Genomic DNA, 19,009 nt, shown 5'->3' with positions numbered 1-19,009 from the left:
CAAAATTGGAATTGCTTGTTTGTAAAAAAAAAAACAAAAAAAAAAAACAAACAAAAAAATCTCCCTTATTTTCCCATTGTATTGTCGAGTTGTGACTATGATAATTTATTGAATTTTAATTTCCTTGTTTTTCTAGAATGATCACTGGATTTTGTTACAAACTCTTGGAGAATTTCAATGTATCCAAACTGAAAAATACTAAGGATATGATTGGCAATATTCTTGGCATTCTTGTCAAACGGCACAACAGAGCACTCAGTAAGTTGATCTTAAATGATTGTTTTTCTTTTGAAATTTATTTAAACGTTTAACAATGGTGGGTTAGGGCTTTCCAGACCATAAAAATATCTAATAATACTCAGCTAGTCTTGTATTGTTGACATGCCATAAATTGTTGCTCAGAGGATCTTTTTTTTTTCTCATTGTGTTAATAATGAAGATTATAAAAGTTAATGAAAATTAATTGGATTCACTAATTCGTGATCACTTTACAATTTAATTAAAGCAGAGGCGGGGGGCCCTGACAGATGGTTAAAGCAGAGGCAGGGGTGGGGGCTCTGGAGGATGGTTAAAACGGAGGTTAGTCTCTTTTTATACTATGAAATACGGGGGATGTCACTTATTATATTGATAATAGTACTAAGGGAATTATTTTTGTTTTAAGAATGAAAGAAATTCTCTTTTCTTTTTTCATTATTAGTTAAGAAGATTAAGCCTCCACTCTTTTACACATAAAATTAGTGTACATGATTATTGAAACAATATTTATTTTTCTTCAGTATGCATAATATCCCTAACCCACTCCTTACGAGGGATGGAAGTAAGTCTTCTCAAAGCATAGCTGCACTCTATTTCTCTCTTTGTTAAAAAAAAATAACACACTTTCATCAGCTAATCCACTCGGTGTCATTCCAATTTCTGATGCAATATCAGAACAGGTAGCACTAATTCTAACTTTGACTTTTATAGTAACTTTAAACTTCTTGCTTAAACTAACCTAATGTGGAATTTTCCATTTTTGAACCTTAATTTTTTACACAATCTGCATTTGATGTTTAAATGTTTACCATTAAATTGAAATCTTTTATTGCATATTTTATTTTAAAGGTGCCAGTTTGCGGATCATTCAATTGTTGCAACACTTTGATCACACGGTCAGTCCTCTGACAGGAATTGTGGAAATGATGGTGACTCAATATGGCGCCAACAATGTTGTCTTTGAAATCATGAGGTGAGGATTTTTTTTTTAGGAATTGAGATAAATTAAAGATACAAGACGGTTGCATGTTTAGTGTGGCAGTTGTACAGTTGCACTGTATGTGAATTGCATACTTGCTGCACGTGAGCCATGTTGTTTAACTGCAGGGTGGAACAATAAAATTGTTGCCTTAGAAAAGACAACATAATTCCATTTCCATTTGATGAAAACCGGTTTTCTTTTTGTTGCAGACCATCTAGTTAGCCAGTTGTGTACAAATCCCAAGAGCGATAGGAACCTATCATTTCTAAAAGTGACACAATGTTCAACGAACGAGATTGGAAATACGCTGCTGTACAACCCTGCTTACAATTCAAGTGATGACAACAGGACCATTGCCAGCGCCCTCAAAATGCATCGCTGGATTGCCATGAATAACAGGGACGTACCCAGTGTTATGAAAACAAAAGTTTCAAGTTATGGTTATGGTCTTTGGTATGGTTTCAAGTGAGGGCCACATCATACCACCTCACATCTTTGAAGCCGGCTTGGAAGTCAAAAACAAAATGTACCTGGATGTGCTGAAGAGTGTGGTAATCCCCTGGTGCAATACTCGGGTGGCCGCTGGCAGACCACGAGTATGGCACCAGGACTCTGTGCCGGCTTACAAGTCCAAAGAGACCCCGGCTTAGCTTCCAAAGCTCTCTCCTTCCCCTGACCTGAACTTGCTAGACTACTTCATTTGGTCATACATTGAGAACATCACTAACATGACCTCCCACATCGCCAAAGCCAGCCTGATTGCCGGCATTTGTGGAAAAAGCATGCTCCTAGTTCCGGACATTTATTGAGACGGTGATTGAGGCTGAAGGCGGCTACATGGAATAGATGTCAGCTCTACTACATAATCAAGTCACCTGAATTGATTTTTTTTCAATAAGTTTTAAAATAAAACTGTAGTGTTGTTTTCTTTAGTGCGACAACTTTATTGTTCCACCCTGTAATAAGAGGAACCAGTTAAAAATGAGAAATCTTTTTGATTTGTGGTGGGTCACTTTGTATTAGGTTTGTCTGCTTGCAGAGGTTGAAATAGGTGTTCATGATAGATGATGACACCAAAAAGTAGTGTTTTTCATATACAAGGTTCCTTGCTGTGTTATTTATAACCTTGTCCGCAAGAATCCGTGGCGCACTTGATGAAATTCAATTATGAGTTACACTCTTCTGGAGGTTGAAGGTTCAATAGTGTATCAATCATTGATGTTCATAGATTGGAGTTAATTTATCATTTTCAAGTGAACATTTGGATAGTCTTTCTGGTATAATATATATATATATATATATATATATATATATATATATATATATATATAAAGTGAAAATGTCTGTGTGTGTCTGTGTACATTTTCTTACCAAATAACTGTCAATTTTCAGTCTACAGACTCAAAATTTGGCATAAGGGGTATTGAGATTTGGGAAAATCTTTTTAATCAGTTTTCAGCCAGAAATTTTGCTTTTAAGGGGCCAAAGTTCAACGATTTGACCTTTGAGAACTTTACCAAATTCCCTCGCCAATTTTGGGTCTAAACTTGAAATTTTAGATATAGATTACTTGGACAAGGATCTAACTTTATAATTTTATTTGAGCCCAAAACAATAAATGCTACTGGGTCAAAATTGGGGTCAAAGTTAACAAAAAAATTGATGTCTGCAGTCTCTACTAACTTTTCTCTATTGTAGTTAAGGAAGACTATTATATAGAAAGGCATTACCATACATATTCACACTTTTTAATATATACTTATGCATGTAAAGTAATGAAAAGTACATAGGGCCCGAGCAAAGCCGGGCAGAACTGCTAGTACATATATTTTTATATATATATATATATATATATATATATATATATATATGCAGCAAGTCATTATTCAAGCACGTTTAATTGAACATGAGTTCTTTTTTCTGATTTTGTTGGATATCTTTTCAATTTGCCGAACGGTCTTTCTTATTTTGGTTGGCATGTTGTATATTATGGTTCCCAAAAGTTGTTGTTCGGCCATATTCTTCTTGAGCGCTTTCTATTGGTATATCCGATCATTATTAGGAGTGATTGTTGTTGCTGAAAAAGAAAATGACAGCAACAACAATCGCTCCTGACGACGATGAGATACACTGATAGAAAGCGCTTGAATAGTATGGCCGAACAACTTTTGGCCGCCATAATATACAACATGCCAGCCAAAATAAGACTGCTCGGCAAATTAACAAGATATCCAACAAAATCGATAAAAAAGAAGTGTCGTGTTCAATCAGATGTGCTTGAATGTGTATGTGTGTGTGTGTGTATATATATATATATATATATATATGTATATATATATATATATATAAAATAAATGTTTATAAGCCAAATTACAATGCAATATTATGAAAATAAATATGTTTTAATATTTCGACGATAAATACCATCCTTAGAATTTAATACATTTTTTTTTCCTTGACATGATGATAAATTGAAAATAAGTTAATAAAGAGCCTGCATGTTGTTCGTCTGCGGTGTTATTTCCAAATGTCGGAAGAATACACTTGGCGTACATATTTTATTATAAAATTTAAATAACGCTTATGTCATGGGAAACACAACTTTGACTTTCATATCGGGCATGCCAAGCGTATATTTCATATCGGGCATGCCAAGCGTATATTTCATATCGAGCATGCCAAGCGTCTATTTCATATCGGGCATGCCAAGCGTCTATTTCATATCGGGCATGCCAAGCGTCTATTTCATATCGGGCATGCCAAGCGTCTATTTCATATCGGGCATGCCAAGCGTCTATTTCATATCGGGCATGCCAAGCGTCTATTTCATATCGGGCATGCCAAGCGTCTATTTCATATCGGGCATGCCAAGCGTCTATTTCATATCGGGCATGCCAAGCGTCTATTTCATATCGGGCATGCCAAGCGTCTATTTCATATCGGGCATGCCAAGCGTCTATTTCATATCGGGCATGCCAAGCGTCTATTTCTGGCATTTGAAAATAACACAGCTGATTAACAACACGTAGACTCTTTACTAACTTTTCTTCAATTTAACTTCGTGGAAAAGACAAAAAAAATTATAAATTATATATTAAACTAATTTTGTTGTTTTCCTTTCCAGGGAGATTGGACGTCTCGATTCAAAGGATTTAAGTAATGATTCTTCTGGCACTCGCGTTTATGCGCAGTTTCTTGTTGAACTTTCTGCCAAAGTTCCCGCCATCATGTTGCAGAATATCAGCTTCTTGATGCCTTGCTTAGAAACGGACGTAAGTGACTCGCTTTGGCTTCGTTTTATTTTGAAATACATCAGTTTTTTTTATATTTTTTTATTTTTTTCATGCTGAAACTTTATTTTTCTTTGGTAAAAAAGAAAATGTCTACTTGATGATGGTTTCCAGTTTTTAGATCAGAAATTAACGAGTAGTGTTTATTTAAAAAAATTAAAAAATTCTTCACTTTTGACTGCTTAGTTTGTGTTGAAACTTTTAATTTTGCTATTCACAAGTTTGCACATGTAAAAATTGGTTATCCAGAAAATTTGCGAAGAAGTAATTCTAACCTTAGACTTTTTTTTTTTTTTTTAAAGCTTTTCTTTACTGAAACGGCATAAATATACAAAATCTCTAATATAAAAGCGAATTTGTGTGTGTGTGTGTGTGTGTGTGTGTGTGTGTGTGTGTGTGTGTGTGTGCGCGCGCGCATTTTTTTCATATGTCTGCTAAAGGCTTTTTGAGGGGCGGGGGGGGCTCGAGGAGGTCACTGTTTCTTAGAACTTTTTATATACTGTCTAGATTATAATATGTCTGATTCACGAAACAACGTTGTAAATATCTTTTTTTATTTCGCCGACTTTTCTCTTACAAAATTGCCGCTGTGATTTCATTTTCTCTACTACTATAGCGTGATGTTTGATCGAGAAAACCACACCTTGACGTTCAACCACCTGTATTTTTTTATTTTATTTTAAATGTTTATTTTCAGCTGTTCTCAATTACCTGCCCTCGTAGTGTCGTGCTAAGTCATCTCAAAGCTTTTGGTTCGAGCCTACCTCCCTCCAAAAACTTTTTTTTTCTTTTCACCCGGGCAACGCCGGGCACCCGCGCTAGTATAAAATAGTTGGCATAGTGTGGATCAACATAAGTGCCAAAAATACCAGCAAGCAATATTTTAAAATTTTGTTAAATTTCTAGTTATAAAAGCTATTAAAAAAAACAACATTATTTTAAAAAAATATTCAGGCAGAAGAAACAATTTAATTATAAAGACATTCTATTTTATTATCTATATAATATTTTATTATCTATATAATATTTTATTATCTATATAATATTTTATTATCTATATAATATTTTATTATCTATATAATATTCGGCTTGGTTCCTCCTTAGCCCGTGCGTTACACTTAGAAAAAAGACAAATACAACTTTTGAAGGCCTAACTGCTTAAAAAATTACCAAATTTGTGAAATTTAGTTTTTACAAGGCCAAGCTGGCAACTTTGGACATGCATGTGATAGTGACCCCCCCCCTTTTATGTAGCCTTGTTTTCAAATATATGATCATTATTGTAATGATGCGAGAAAAGAACTTGTAATTTCAACATGCAACGGTTCTTCACTGAAGAAAAGTCAGCAAAAACGTTATATATAAAAAAGGTAATATTCAAAACAAACAGGGCAATAAAAGAACATTTTCTACCTAGACGTGCAGGACTAAAGGAGTAAATTAAAAAGATTCTTTTACGATGTGATTTTATTATTTGTATTAAACTATATAGCACGATATTACTTTCTGAGTATTTATTGGTACTGATAAATTTATCTCATTTGGGTCAGTTCTATATTTAAAATACAATGGACATTTTCATAGAAATGTTAATAAGCTCATTTGCTGTATATTGTTAGTTTTTCTGTCCAAAAAAATTATTTGCGAAATCCAGAAAAATATTTATCAAAACATTTGTTTAAATATATTTCTCATTCTGTGGAATTTTCACAGGTCCTGCTAGTTTGTAATCTATATATATATAAAAGCGAAAATGTATGTATGTATGTATGTATGTATGTATGTATGTATGTACGCTTTTCCTCGATGTCCACAAAAGGCTTCTTTCAGAGAAGCGCTCGCTCGGTTCACAACTTAAAACTTTTTATATCATCTATAAATTGTAATATCTCACACTTAACCATGGAGCTCGCCTGTCTATTTAATTTTATTGACTTTCAAACGTTAATTATTCCACATTTCCCGCATCGGCACGCGTTACATTCGGTTTTCGGTATAAACAAAAAGCGAAACTTGACTCTAATAACAGGCCCAGAGCCAGTGAACGTTTGTCGACTTCGTCATATCAGACGGGGGAGCGGGTTTTTGAAAACAAACAAACCGATTTATTGACCTCATTAAAAACTTTCCCGCACAAAATGTTGACTGCTGAATACCTATCGCCGTCACGTCAATCAAAAACGAGCACCTGTTGTTTTTTTTGATTTTTTTTTCACACTTTACTATTTTCGTCAAGGCTTTGTTTTTTTTTCACGGGCACCTGTTTTTTTGTTCACACACACCTACAAACACCCGGGCAACGCCGGGTACCCCTCGCTAGTCTGTATATATAAAAGGCAAAATGTGTGTGACCATTTCGTGTATGTCTGGCAAAGGCTTTTCTCGTACATGGTCCCAGGTTCGTTACTATTGCTTAAAACTGTTTATATAGGTCCTATATAATAATATCTAGGAATTAGGAAAGCGCGTAGCGTATAGATTTATTTACGTCAACTTTTATAAAATTATTGCTATTTTGGCTTCTCGCGTGTTGATTGGGCTTTTTAGTATAAATAAAGTGAAGCTAAACTCAAACGGACGTTCTCGGCATTGCGCCGGGAAAAACGTCCAGAAGCAATCAGCTTTGATCAATCTTGTATATCAGACAGTTCTGGACAATTGGGAGCTGCTTTCCCCTCCCCAACATCTGTTGGGGGGAAAACAGTCAAATTTGGGTAAACAAACCCAAACGCTGCATGACTTCTATTCGACCTTAATTAGGTCAAATGGAAGCAGCAGAGTTAACTTTTATTGCGCACGCCTGTTTTTATAGTTCAATAAATAAATTCAAACCTGTGTATGTTGTATGTAGCGGTGGCCTAATGGGTAACGTCGCCTGTCTTTTTTTTTTTTTTCACACATTAATTTCCAACTCAAGGGTACGGGTTCGATTCTCATACTTACCTACCAAAACATTTTTCAATGAAAATTCAACAAAATACATTTTTTTTTCTGAATAAATTTTATATAAATTATAAAGGAACAGATGTCAGTTAACTTGTACATTTTTTATTTAATTTTAAAAAGAAACTATAATAAAAAACTTAGTCTCCTCAACATGAGGTTTTTTAAATTATAAAATATAATAGCCAATTTGAAACTAAACAGACAACGATATTTTTTTTCTTCTTCTAAATTTTTGAAGAGGAAATGGTTTTAATGATTAACCGATAAAGGGAGGTAATTCGTCTCATTAATTAATGTTTGCAATGATGATATTTTTTTGTTTTGTGACACTGAACGTATGGATAAGTAAATTAATATTTAGATTATGAAAGGTATTTTGATATTCTTATGCATTAATTAAAAAAAAAAAAAGAAGTGACCCCCCCCCCCAAAAAAAAATCTGAGCTAACATAACAGGTAACAGTTTTATTTTGACACCATTTGTCCACTTATGATTCAAAAAGTAGAAGCCATCAAGTAGATTTTTTCACTTTAACCTTTTCTTTTTTCTATTATCTGTACTCTGTATTCTGTACTGTATAATCTGTAATAATCTGTACTGTATTCTGGTCACCGACTCACCATTTACATGGGAAAAAAATTTTAGTATAAAATTACATTTTTCAAAATCTTTTTAAGATTAATTAATATTCATTCACTTCCCTTTGCTCATACATAAGCCTGACATTACGTAATGAGTTTCCTATTCTCTGTATTTATTTCTTATGTAATCTGCGTTTTCCCGCTCTCGATCAATCTGCTTACTAAGTTAGCACCTCTGGCTGATAGCTTAATCTTTTACATTACATTTTTTAAGCGGTTGAAAAATTTTTGTGATTTAAAAGAAAAAAAAAAAAGGTGAAAAGATCCCGGGTAATGTCAAGTAAGTGCAGCTAGCCATTTTTTTTTTTTTATATCATTTATTTCATTTTTTTTTTTTTTTTTTTCATTTTAGTCGAATGTGATGCGGAATTGTTTGCTGACAATCTTGAAAGAGATTGTCATCCACGTTTTAAGTCGAGAAGATTTAGAGCCCACCCTTAAAAACTCCAGGGACCAATTCTTCGAGATAATGATGGTAAGTATCTTTCTTTGCTCTTTGTCATTATTTGTGGAAATTTTGCTCTTTGTTATATTGTGCGTCTCGAGAGCTAAGGAGTTGCATCTTTTTCTCTTGCTTTTAAGTTCTTTTTTTTTCCTTTGACTGGATTAGACTCCTTCATTCATCGTTTCCATGATTTCCTATTAATTAGGTCTTGATTCATCAATCTCAACTGTCCCATGTCTTCAGTCACAAACTTTCCCATTCCTTTAGGTGCCACAGGGCTTATGAAGAAAAACCTGAAGTCCTACCTAATTAATATTCCTGGTGAAGCAAGTGCAAAAGAGATCCAGACAATTGCACTTACGAGAACAACGAGGATACTAAAAAGAGCTCTCGGTTGGTTTCAATAAAAAGCAGGGCAATGTTTGGCAGCTGGTTTGGCTGCCCCATATCCAGCGTTACAATTTTCAAAGGAAGAAAATAAAAAAAAAAAAAAAAAAGCAGAAAGATCTTGAAGTTGTTTTCATATGGATTTGATATCAAATCCATATGAAAATGACTCGAAGCTCTTTCTGCTTCATAAACATATACTGTAAATATGTTTTTAAATATTTGAGATAAGGATTGATAATTTGTATTACTTGGATTGTTTGAACTACTGTTCTCATTTTTGGTGTTATACGTAGTCCGAACAATTCAAATAATATCATCAGCCCTCATCTCAAAAATTCTGATCCGAATTAATAAAAAAAAAAAAATGGAAACAACTACATGCTTTTTCCATTTCATAAACGCATCACATATTTTTTTGTTGCTGTATGTGACAACACTAGATCCAGGTTTATTTTGCCTGTGATCCTGTCACACGGATAATCTTTATCTATTCGATATGTAGAAATAACAGTGCACTATCACAAACACATGTACATGTTAGACGTTTACAGTGAAGAATATTGATCCATATTTGTTTCGATGACTTTGAAACCAAGCGTTTCAGAACGTATTCACATGTACAGAAGATAATTCTTAAGTTATCAATTTTCCAAACTGTCCACAGAGCAGAAAGTATTGTAGGTCCAATGAGAGAATAAGGTGCTAATGCAGAGAGTGATCCACGCTATTTTTTTAATCGTATTTCCACGTTTAATTAAAGTTTTCTTTTTTTTTTGTTTTTTATTCAATTGTAAGGTTAAAGTACAGAATAGATACAAAACACCCTCCCCTCCCCATGTTAAGAATGGCTTTTTAAATAATGTTATTTTTTCAGCATGGATCACTCTCTGCATGACTACCGAGAAAAGTGTATTTAAAAACATGAGGTTACCAAGATTTACAAATTTAAAAAAATATTTTCCCAAAAATTCCTGATTAGTTTTCGTCTTTATTGTTTACATTTAATGCTTAAAAGCTGTGTGTGTTTTTCTATCGTGTTTGCTATCATTATTATCCTCATTTTTTATTTATTGTGGACTATTATCCTCATCATTTCGTTGTTTCACAACGTTTCGGCCAACTATTTCTCTGGCCTTCGTCACCAACAACAGCAACTATGGAAGGCAGTAATTGCTGAGGATGCAGTTAGGAGATTTGGAGTTCCTATCTCGTTGCGGTTACCACCTGACGAAGGCCAGAGGAATAGTTGGCCGAAACGTCATGAAACGACAACTAAAAGATGAGGATAATAGTCTGCAATAATTAATGGATAAATAATACAAATTACTCGTCTCAATAATGAATCCCAATTAAATAATATGCTATCGTCATGTACTAGAATTAAAATTGTGTTACGCTAAGCATTTTAAAATGTTCTTACTGGTTTTGAAAGTAATGTTATTAATTGTATGTGTGTATATATACTCCTAATTCTATATCAAAACATTGACCAAATAATTAACACTTCCACAAACTCAAGTGGCGTGTCCCGAGATGTACTAATGACTCGGAGGGAAGAGGCCTACATTCATACAGAACCAAACTTTTAATAATATTGAACTTGTATTTCCTTTTCCTTTTTTTTTTTTTTTTTAATTATATATATATATATATATATATATATATATATATGAAGAATAAAACATGTATAAATACATTTGAAGCCAAAACTGCAACACAAATTTTTTTTTTTATAAAATAAACAGATGTTTATTTTTAAAGAAATATATTTCGGAGTAAGACTCCTTTATCAATCATTTTTTTTCTTCTCTTCTTCCACGACATGATGTAGTGGGAGATAGTTCGATGAAGAGTCCATGTGATGTTGTTAACTGCGGGGTTTTTGTGAAGCCGGATAGGTGACGCGTGGTCGCGCATTTTGAAAATCTGGGTGGTTATTTTTTGTGTATATCCGTTAGAAGTGTTGAGTGAAATTTGAAGAATAAAACATATATATATATATATATATATATATATTTTTAAATTTTATATATATATATATTTTAAATTATATATATTTTTTTAAATTATATATATATATATATATATATATATATATTTTTTTTTTTTTTAAATAATATTTGAAGAGAGGCAAACATGGCGTTATAAAAATTTAAATACTAAATTTTCTTAAAAAATGAAAAAAAAAAAATGCCAAATATTAAACACGTTTTTAATAAGAAAACTGAACTCTCATCTTATTTCAAAACTATATTTTTTCTCATAATATCTGAATGCTTATGCTTGAAACGAGTTATAAAAATTCTAGACTTGAAAAAGAAATACAAAATATTAAATAGTAAACACATTTTTTTTAAATTAATAAATCTTGGTAACTCCTGTATGTGTGTATGTATGTATGTATGTATATATGAATCAGCACTTATTTCAAATACTAGCACCATCACACAAAGAAAGGGTTTCTACAATTTAGCCCGTATTATAGGAAATATAATAATGAGAGAGCAAAATATGAATACAGATCCTGGGTAATCAGTCTATATGTCCTAAACCGTCTTTCCTCATATAATTTTAACAGAAGATTTAAAAAAACAAAATAGATTCAGTAAATGTGTATGTACATACGTATATAAACAACGTTTTAATGTGTGTGTGTTTGTATGTATATATATATATATATGCATAGAATAATCCAACCTTTCCACATGCACATTTATAGATTCTGCCCAGAATAGGAAGGATTTTAGGATTTTTTCCTTTTTCACTGGCATGTGGTCTGTAATCGTTTTCTTCAACATTTTTCCTACAAAATCCTGATAATGTTCCCTGAAATAGGGACAAAACGTTGATTACTATTTTATTAATTCTCGGTTTTCCTTCCCAAATAACATATATATATATGATATAAAGCTGAATGTGTATGTGTCTGGTCACGAATAGGCTTCTATATGGTTGACTATTTTAAAAAACTGATTACATATAATGATAGACGATGTATTTAAAAAAAAAAAACGTTTACAAGTGTTTTTGATATAGATGTACATAATAATACTTTGATAAGTATGTTTTAACTTAAATAGGGATGGTATAATAAAATTGTGGGGTCTGCGTTCGTGCCTAGCCTCCATCGAATGGAAATAGACACAAACTTTAATAAAGACTTTTCATATCTATGTGCGTAAGTATACTTTGATAATTATGTTTCAGTTTGAAGAAATATGGTATAATAAAATTATGGGGTGTTCGTTCGCACCTGACCTCCATAGAATGGAAATATGTCACAAAAGGTTTTTTAATATAGATCCACAGAATACTGTGATAAGTGTTTCAATGTTAACAGGTATGGTATAATAAATTATGGGGTTTATCTATTTTATTTTTACTTTCATCATATTTTGCTTTGGTTTTGATACCCCCAAATTCGAAGCTCTTTACAACCCTTCCTTTTCATAACCTATCGTACTTCCATAAATCAGAGTCCATTTTCTGTAGGCTGTTTTTGAACCCAGTCAACGACGGGTACTTTTGCTAGTATATATATATGAACAAATAAATGAATCCAATGAAGACAAATTTCTTGCCACTGTTGCATTGTAAATGTCTTGAAATTTTAAATAAAACTTTTGTTTACAACGCCCACGTTCATGCATCACACAGATAAAAAAAAATAAAAAATAAAAAATATATACACACGACCATATGTATGTATATACATACATAGTAACGCATATGTTTTTACACTATTTCAGGGTTTTACTAAATATTTATGACTAAAAATGATGTACGATCATTGTATGACTAAATTGCTACTGCTGTTGATTAAAGCAACTTCAACACAGGCGATCGAATATGTCCGTCGGCGTAAAATATTGTAAAACAATCTTGTAATAAAAAAAAAACAAATTTACTCAGAAGTTTCGAGAGATTTTTGGCAAATATCTTGTTTAAGTTCATCCCTATAAAGAAAACTCCCGATTTTTATTAAATATTCTCTCTTACATGAGCGATATACTAAGTCCGTCAGCATAAAAAAATGTTATTAAAACAAACAATAAAACGATTTGATCATAGTCAAAATTATTTTTGGCAAATTCTTAAAGATTGAAACTTTTTCAACCCAGTAAGCTACTTTCTTTTTCTTTCTTTTTTTTTTTTAAATCTTTGTAAAATGAATAAACAAGTTTATTTCTTTATTATTGAAATAGAAACAAACGAATTTAGTCAGTCATAACTTTCAGCCGAGAGTTTTTTGTTTGTTTTCATTTAATTTTACAAGTGACCTTTTTTTTTTTTTTAAATTTGAATTTCGTAACACAATAACAATATATAACACTAGAAAATCTTTTTAAAAAAGCAGAAAAAATCCCTGAAGATTGAAGTAATATTTCCAATCCCATGTGCCTTTTTGAGGGGAACTAGTTTTCCCCACATTTAAAACATTAGTGTCTAACTGCTCTCATGGGGAGGAAAGCTTAAAAAAAATTTCAGTTTTTTTTTTTCCTTGATAATATTGCATAAAGTTGCGTTTTATGATAACGCGACTCTGTCAATGTGCGCTGCTTGTCCAACCTGCAAAGTGTGTTTATTCTGAAAGTCGTGTGGATGTTGAAAATAAGAAAATGCCTTTCGGAATTACCCCCACTTCCCCATGTTAAGAACGGCTTTCAGAATAAACCCCCCTAACCTCCCCATGTTAAGAACGGCTTTCGGAAAAAACACCCTTTGCAGGTTGGACAAGCAATGCACATTGACCCCCCCCCCCAAAAAAAAGCAAAGGAAATCATTTTCCTCAAACATTTTTTTTAATTTATATCATTAACTACTGCTATTTTTTTCTAAATCTTAAATAAACCGAAGGTACTTTTTTTTTTTAACTTTTTTTTTTTACTCAAACTATATTCTAAAACTTTGAAATTAAAATTTATAACAAAATTTGAAATATCTCGTAACACAAATAGTTGTATTTCTATTTTGTTTACTTTCTGGCTTAAGAGAGAATATTTAAAAAAAAAAAAAAAAAACGAAATAAAAGTAGCACGCAGGATTGGAAAAAATATAAAAAAAAAAAAATTGAATACTTTTTATATGAATCTAAAAATATATTTGCAAAAAATAACCTCGATTGAAATTTGTGAGTAAATTCATTTTATTAATTTTTACGATATTTTCGCTGACAAACCCAGTAGCAAGTCCGTGTAAAAGTTGCTTTAATAGCAAAACAGCAGCAGGAGCAAATAATCGTACATAATTAGTCGTACAATTTTAGTAAACCCTCTTATGTACGATCAAAACCCGGTACGACTAATTGTCCGATTCGGCTGCTGCTGATTCAAGCAACTTTACACGTTGTTTCTATATGACAAATAGCAGGAGCAGTCAGTCGTACAATGATTGGGAATAAGTAAAACCGCACTATTTCATAATGTTTTTTTTTTTTAATTATATTTTTTTTAAATTATATATATATATATATATATATATAATTTTTTTTTTTTTTTTTTTTTAAATAATATTTGAAGAGAGGCAAACATGGCGTTATGAAAATTTAAATACTAAATTTTCTTAAAAAATGAAAATGATTACATTTAAAAAGTAATCAAAATAATCTGCCGTTTATTTCCAGGAGTGCATCCATGATGTGCATGCCTTTGTACGGAGCAAAGTATTACAGAATTGGCAGCAGATTGTTAGAGCAGGGGTAAGTATGCACATTTTTTTTTTTTTTTTCATAATGATGAATTCTTTCATGCACCTCGTCTCTTGTACAGGTTATTTGACTGAAGTTTGAAATTCAGTAATTTTTTTTAAATGTAAGACTGGGACAATTTTTTTTTTTTTCATATACTATAAAAAAGTCTGTGGGCTGAAACTTTGCATGATGGTTAATTGTTATCAAAGTACATCAGATCCATACAAGAAATTTGTGCAAATCAGGAATTCAAATTCGGTCAAAGTACAGTTATAAATAATTAAGCGCTTGCAAATTAGTCCTTTGACGAGAATGAAATTTTCATGGTTACAATTATCAAAGAACATCAGTTTCATACATCAAATTCGGAAAAATCATAAGTAATTTTGACTGAATATTTCAAGGTCAAGGTCTTAATAAAATGCAGGACTCCATTGGCTACAATATGGACCAAGTAGCAAGTCTCTACAATGAATAGAACAAAAATTAAATATGATTTTCACCTTTTCTATGACCATAACCTTGATATCCCAAAATTAAATGACTATAACTGATATTTTGACTATTTTATTTATTTTTATGAATGGGAATTGCTCCAGACAAGGTATGATGTCACTTAATGTAAGGAGCTAAAAAATAGTACTTCAATGTCCAAAACTAGCCTGTTTATAAGATATGTTAGATGGATAGATTCTGATCGACAAAACAACAATTCTTCCTCCTTTGTCAGAAACATGGCTTCTGGAGTGTGAGGACTAAAGGACAATATAAGAGAAGCAAGAATTATGAGGCTGCTGAAAGTAAATGCAACATCCACTGAGATTTACTCGTGTGATGATTGGCTGTACACAAACAAACATGACCAACAAACCTGATCGAAACATAACCTATTTGGCGGAGATAATGAGACCTTACTTAAATGAACCTTTTTTTAAAATTAAAAACAGATTACAAATATGTTATTTTTGTTATAGTCAGCTAACGTACTTCCCAACTTCCGGTGTAGCGCTACTGACAAGGCAAATTGGTTTCTTCACTTTTCTTTTTCTTCAGTATTTCTATTGCGAAGTGATTTATTGGAATAAAATTGACAAAGAAAGGACATTATTGAAAAATGTACAATAAAAATGAACAAAATTATACCAATAAAAATATCTTTTTCTATAGTCATCTGCAAGAATTCTTGTGGCAGTAGAGAAAGCCAACTATTATTTTGGGAATATTATGTACTAGCAGTTCAGCTCAGCTTTGCTTTTTTTTTTTTTACGCGGTGGTCACCACTTATCAAGGCCCGGAAGCCACTCAGGGATAAGGGTTATTGCAAGTACAGTACGTTAGTGTGGAGATTTAATGAAGTGTTTACTTAAGAGGGCGGTTCATTAGGAATTTAACGTTGGACTTGAAGACATCCAAGTTGTAGTCAGGTGGGAAGCAGACAGACGAAACAGAGTTCCACAGGCGCGCAGTTCTAAGAAAGAAGCTTTGTTCATGGAATCCGCGTTTGATTAGGCACAGATAAAAAGTGGGGGAAATTTTTCACAGTGGGTTCAGCTAGACAGGTGTTTTTCATGAAGGATTGGCGAGGGGTGACCAGAGATTGGAGTTCAGACGAGCACCTGCCATGGAAATAACGATAAAACAAGAATAGGCTCGCAATGTCTCTTCTGTGGGAGAGAGGTTGCAGGGTAGAGAAGAGGGCATCCCCCACTAAATCACGAAGTCTATTTTGTACTCTGTCAAGGCAGGATAGGCTGTTTTTAACAGCTCCTGCCCAGATATGGCAGCAGTATAACCATCCTTGGACGTACTTGACTTTTATATAGATAGAGAATTGCATCAGTAGTGAGCGGTCTGGAGCGGTAGAAGGATCCCACCATCTTTCCAGCGATCTTGGCAACAGACTTGATGTACGTATTCTATTTCAGATCAGGAGTGAAGGTCAAACCCAGAAGCTTGTCAAAACATGGGGCTTCTCCTAGACGAGAGCCATCCATTTCAATTGATGCCAGATGGGGATCAGAGCGTAAAGATAGGAGTTTGGTTTTTAGATGCATTAAAGGTAACCAGCCACGTCTTCCCTCACTGAACCACGCGCTCGAGATCAGGCCCTATGTACTGTTCATAACTTCATATATATATGTAAAAAGTTTGACTATATATTCATATATATATATAAAAAGTTTGACTCCTGTCCAGGTAACCTACATCTAAAATTTCAAGTGTTTAGACCCAAAATTGGCGGAGGAGTTGTGTAGAGTTTTCAAAGGTCAAATCGTTGAACTTTGACCCCTTGAGAGCCAAATTTCTGGCCGAAAATGAATAAAAAAGATTTTCCCAAATCTCAATACCCTTATGTCGAATTTCGAGTCTGTAGACTGAAAATTGACAGTAGTTTGATAGGGAAATGTACACACACAAACATACACACAATTTCACTTTTCTAGATATATAGATTGGATAAGGTTTGTTTTTGGGTATTTTTTTTGCCGTTTGAAATTTTATTATTTTGATTTCAATGATTTTATTTTTATACTTTAATAAACATGTTTAAGGCCACCATTCATTCATGTATGGAGCATTGTTGTCACATTTGGACTGGTGCATCTGCTACTTGTCTCTCGCTCCTAGACAAGGTTCAAAAAAGAGTCGCCAATCTGATAGGCCCTGAACTGGCATCTAAGCTTCAGCCTCTGTCCCATCGACGAAACGTTGCATCCCTCTGCCTGTTCTACAAGTATTTTAATGGTGAATGCTCTGACAAACTGCAGACACTTGTGCCCCCACAACGTAGACACCCTCGACAAACCCGACAGGCATCTAAATCCCACCCCCACACAGTAGAGATCCCTAGATGTAAAAAATCTTTCTACTCTAGTAGTTTCTTCCCCAGAACCGCTAGACTCTGGAATTCTATTCCAAGTTCCTGCTTCCCTAACTGTACTGACATGCAGAAGTTCAAGTGCAACGTGAACCGACATCTTGCTGCCCAAATCCCAACATAGTACCCCGGTAGTTGCTGCCCCTGATAGTAGCCCCCTACACCAAAGTGGCAATGTGCCTTGTTTGGGGTGAAAATGTAATAAAAAAAAAAAATTATATAAATTAAAAACAAACAATTTTTTATTTTTAATAAATTCATAAACATTTCTTATAAAATTTCAAATAAAATAATTAGTTTTTGAATTTTGTTATTAAAAGTGCAAATAAAGACTAATTATTTTTATCTGTATAATTTAATTAATTTTTATTGTATACTAGACTACCCGTGACCCGTTGGGTCAGTATGTTATATTAGCTATGGAATTAATGTATGAGCGTGACGCTTGTGACATAAAGAAAATAGTTTTTTGTGACATAACAGAAACATTTCTATGAAAGTATATTAAAATGAAAAAAGAATATAGATAGATTTCTATGAGTCGTTTTGTTTATAATTATTTATTTAAAAAAAAAACAAAAAAACTTACAGCCATACTTATAGGTAAATGTGTACTTAACAGATACCATAATAGTTAAAGTTAAATTCAAATTGTGATATATCTTTTTGTGGTACGATGTCTTCACGAACCTGAGTTGGCCGATGGTTTCGTGATCACCACATATTTCGACTGGTCTTTCTCTGTTTCCTTCCATGCCCACGTTGCTTTAAGATCTGTAGAAAGAAGAGATGAGTACGGTCCAGTCGACGAAGATTGAAGTTGTTGCTGGAGGGAAGAAAAGTTGCCAAGCAAACAAAAGAAAATGTCAGAAATCGCTTGTTATAAACAATAACAACGTTTATTAACACAATCTTCAACAAACACTACGGAATGGGAGTGATTGTGGTTGACTGGCGGAATAAAGTTTTCTTAGAAAATCTTAACTGCAATTAGGCAGCATTAATGATGTAGAACGGAGTGGTAACGGATTTGGTTCTTTAAGCGGCGACAAAAAATGAACCAACTCGATTTTTCGCTTTGGGTATCCTTTATTTATTGGCCCGAATCCTTGAACAATCAGTGTCTGATTGGTCAGCCAATGGGGATTGCCGACTAATGGCTATCGTCGTAACAATCACCCTGGTTAGCCTCTGATTGGTTTTAGATAATCGGCCAATTAGTTGCAGTCATTGGGAGGGGCTATACGAAGCAATTCTGTGATTAGTTGATTAAAGATGTATAGCCGCCCAGCCTTGTGCCAAACTTGTGCTTAATTCCAAGTTAGGCCGACCCACAATGTTTGCCAACTTAGAAATATATTTATTGTTTATAATTTTGACAATTATGATTTTTCAGCAAATGCAAACACCTGCACTTTGTTTTAGTGTTATAGGTCATTGCTCGAGACACAATCTCCTTGCTCTTTAAATGTTGGATTCCCAAAACGAA

General features: G+C 33.2%; 1 protein-coding gene across 2 annotated transcripts in view; it reads left to right on the top strand.

Annotated features, from left to right (window-relative positions):
• The window catches only part of LOC145261079 (condensin complex subunit 1-like), a 125,660-nt gene that overhangs the window by 36,044 nt on the left and 70,607 nt on the right, over nucleotides 1-19,009 (top strand). For both annotated transcript variants that reach the window (XM_080119258.1, XM_080119257.1), the window contains 5 exons: nucleotides 137-258; nucleotides 1,108-1,231; nucleotides 4,365-4,512; nucleotides 8,471-8,593; nucleotides 14,577-14,651. In XM_080119258.1, the coding sequence (XP_079975384.1) occupies nucleotides 137-258; nucleotides 1,108-1,231; nucleotides 4,365-4,512; nucleotides 8,471-8,593; nucleotides 14,577-14,651 (592 nt within the window). The remainder of the gene's footprint in view (nucleotides 1-136; nucleotides 259-1,107; nucleotides 1,232-4,364; nucleotides 4,513-8,470; nucleotides 8,594-14,576; nucleotides 14,652-19,009) is intronic.

Source organism: Euprymna scolopes, chromosome 37 (genome assembly GCF_053919585.1).
Source record: "Euprymna scolopes isolate OS-2025 chromosome 37, ASM5391958v1, whole genome shotgun sequence".
In the NCBI taxonomy this organism is placed as follows: Eukaryota; Metazoa; Mollusca; class Cephalopoda; order Sepiida; family Sepiolidae; genus Euprymna; species Euprymna scolopes.
The sequence above is the reverse complement of the archived record's forward strand: the minus strand, read 5'-3'. Positions and strand labels throughout refer to the sequence as shown.